Genomic DNA, 2,500 nt, shown 5'->3' on the forward strand with positions numbered 1-2,500 from the left:
TCCGTCCGTCTGTCTGTCTGTCTGTCTGTCTGTCTGTCTGTCTGTCTGTCTGTCTGTCTGTCTCTTATCTCTCTCTTTCTGTCTCTCTCTCTCTCACCCCTTCTCTCTCTTCCTTAACCTTTCTCCGCCCCGCCCCCTCTCTCTCCTCTCCCTCGCCCCCTTCGCTCGTCTCTCCTTCATTCCCTCTCTCCTCCTCTCACTTCTCTCTATCTCTTTCCTCTCCTCCACCTCCTTTTGTCCCCGTCTCCTTGATTCCCCTCTCTTATTTTCCCTAACTCCTCCCCCTTCTCTTCTTCACCCCTTCTTTCTTTGTCTCTGAGTCTCTTACCTAGCTCTCTCTCTCTCTCTCTCTCTCTCTCTCTCTCTCTCTCTCTCTCTCTCTCTCTCTCTCTCTCTCTCTCTCTCTCTCTCTCTCTCTCTCTCTCTCTCTCTCTCTCTCTCTCTCTCTCCTCTCTCCCTCTCCCTCTCTCCCTCTCCCTCCCTCCCTCTCCCTCTCCCTCTCCCTCTCCCTCTCCTTCTCCTTCTCCTCCTCTCCTTCTCCTTCTCCTTCCCTTTCTCCTTCTCCTTCTCCTTCTCCTCTCTCTCTCTCCCTCTCTCCCTCTCTCCCTAACCTCTCCCTCTCTCCCTCCCCCCTCTCTCTCTCTCTCTCTCTCTCTCTCTCTCTCTCTCTCTCTCTCTCTCTCTCTCTCTCTCTCTCTCTCTCTCCCTCTCCCTCTCCCTCTCCCCTCTCCCCTCTCCCCTCTCCCTCTCCCCCTCTCCCCTCTCCCTCTCCCTCTCCCTCTCCCTCTCCCTCTCCCTCTTCCCCCTCTCCCTCTCTCCCTCTCTCCCTCTCCCTCTCTCCCTCTCCCTCTCTCCCTCTCCCTCTCTCCCTCTCTCCCCCTCTCCCTCTCTCCCTCTTATCTCCCTCCCTCCCTCTCTCTCCTCCCTTCCCTCTCCCTCTCCCTCCCTCCCTCTCCCTCTCCCTCCCTCTCCCTTTCTCCCTCTCCCTCTCCCTTTCTCTTTCTCTTTCTCATTCTCTCTCTCTCTCTCTCTCTCTCTCTCTCTCTCTCTCTCTCTCTCTCTCTCTCTCTCTCTCTCTCTCTCTCTCTCTCTCTCTCTCTCTCTCTCTCTCTCTCTCGTTTCAGGAGATCAAAGAAACTTTAGGTGCTCGGTTCCACTTTTATTCCTCATTGGAAACCCGTAAAAGTTAATTCCACCTCGCTCTTTTATGCCCTTTATTCTTTCTCTGATCCTCTTCCATCTTTCTGCTTCTGTCCCTTTTTCTCTCCCGTCTTAGTTATTTTGTCTGCCTGTCTGTCGTTCACCCTCTCTCTCATTTTCTGTTTTCTTGCCATCTCACTTCCCTTTCCTATCTCCCTATCCCTCTTCCTTCCTCTCCTTCTCCCCCTTCCTCCTATTCCCTCACTTCCAACTCCGCTCCCTCTCGCCCTGCCAATCCCGTCCTCCCACTCCCTCTCTTCCATGACGGACACTCCCCCTCGCTTCCCCTTCGTGCCGCCCGGGCGAAGCGCTCACCTCCTCCGCTCTTGTAGCACAAGTAGGGGAACCGCCACAGATTGCCCAGCCCGACGGCGTACCCGATGCACGCCAGCACGAACTGCGCCTTGTTGGCCCACGTCTGCCTCGCCTCCGCGCCGTCGTACATGCCGTCATTGTCCTCCTGGTGTCCATGCCTGCACGTGAAGTAAAGTGCGTGTCAGATAGCATGATAGTAAACAGAAGAGACAGCTATATATTGAGATACATGCATTCATGCGCGTATGTGTTGTGCCAGCAGCGCCTGTGTCGTGGCGCGCGTCTCTACAAACAACTACAACAGCAACCATCTCATTTTGGCTCACCTACAAAATTCTGAACCTTTTCAAGTTTGTCTTTATTTTGTCTTTGTGCGTTTGAATTTGCAGATTTTCATGCTCATGAGAAGCAAATCGTTCATAACGTGTTTTTATTTTCATAAAAACATAACACCTTAAATATCTTAAAGCTCGTATATTAACAAAATCAACACAAAACAATGTTCCATTATAATCAAATAGATAATTCATACTTTAATCAACCTAGACAAGGATCACAGAGCGAAAAAGCATAATATATACATGACAAAAAGCCAACGAAAGAGAGGCATGGATGCAGCAAACATGACCATGCATAACAAATAACAAAACACTTATCAATCACACGGGGAAAATAAAGCACTAGTGAAAATGTTTTAACATAGGAATAAAAAAAAACATCAGTAAATACATATATAGATAAACTCAGGAGCGAAGGTAGTTGGGAGAGAACCAAAAACAGGAAAATAAAAATCTAGACATTTTGCAGCGGGCGGTGCAGGTTCCCTCGATCTATCTCGGCCTACCTCTTCTCCCTCAAAAGTGCTTCCTCTTCCTCCTGCTTCTTCTCTCCCTCGAGGTGGTCCTTGGCGGCTGTCGAGGCGTGGGTGCTGACCTCGAGGAGGTCCTGCGTTTCCCCGTCCTCCCCCTCCTGCCCTGCCCGCTCC

At 51.0% G+C, this 2,500-nt stretch overlaps 1 protein-coding gene across 1 annotated transcript in view; it reads right to left on the reverse strand.

Annotated features, from left to right (window-relative positions):
* LOC113822399 (sodium- and chloride-dependent GABA transporter ine) overlaps window positions 1–2,500 on the reverse strand; it is a 115,677-nt gene that overhangs the window by 8,028 nt on the left and 105,149 nt on the right. The window contains exon 2 of the mRNA XM_070131697.1: window positions 1,516–1,673. Within this exon, the coding sequence (XP_069987798.1) occupies window positions 1,516–1,673 (158 nt within the window). The remainder of the gene's footprint in view (window positions 1–1,515; window positions 1,674–2,500) is intronic.

This window comes from Penaeus vannamei, chromosome 17 (genome assembly GCF_042767895.1).
Source record: "Penaeus vannamei isolate JL-2024 chromosome 17, ASM4276789v1, whole genome shotgun sequence".
In the NCBI taxonomy this organism is placed as follows: Eukaryota; Metazoa; Arthropoda; class Malacostraca; order Decapoda; family Penaeidae; genus Penaeus; species Penaeus vannamei.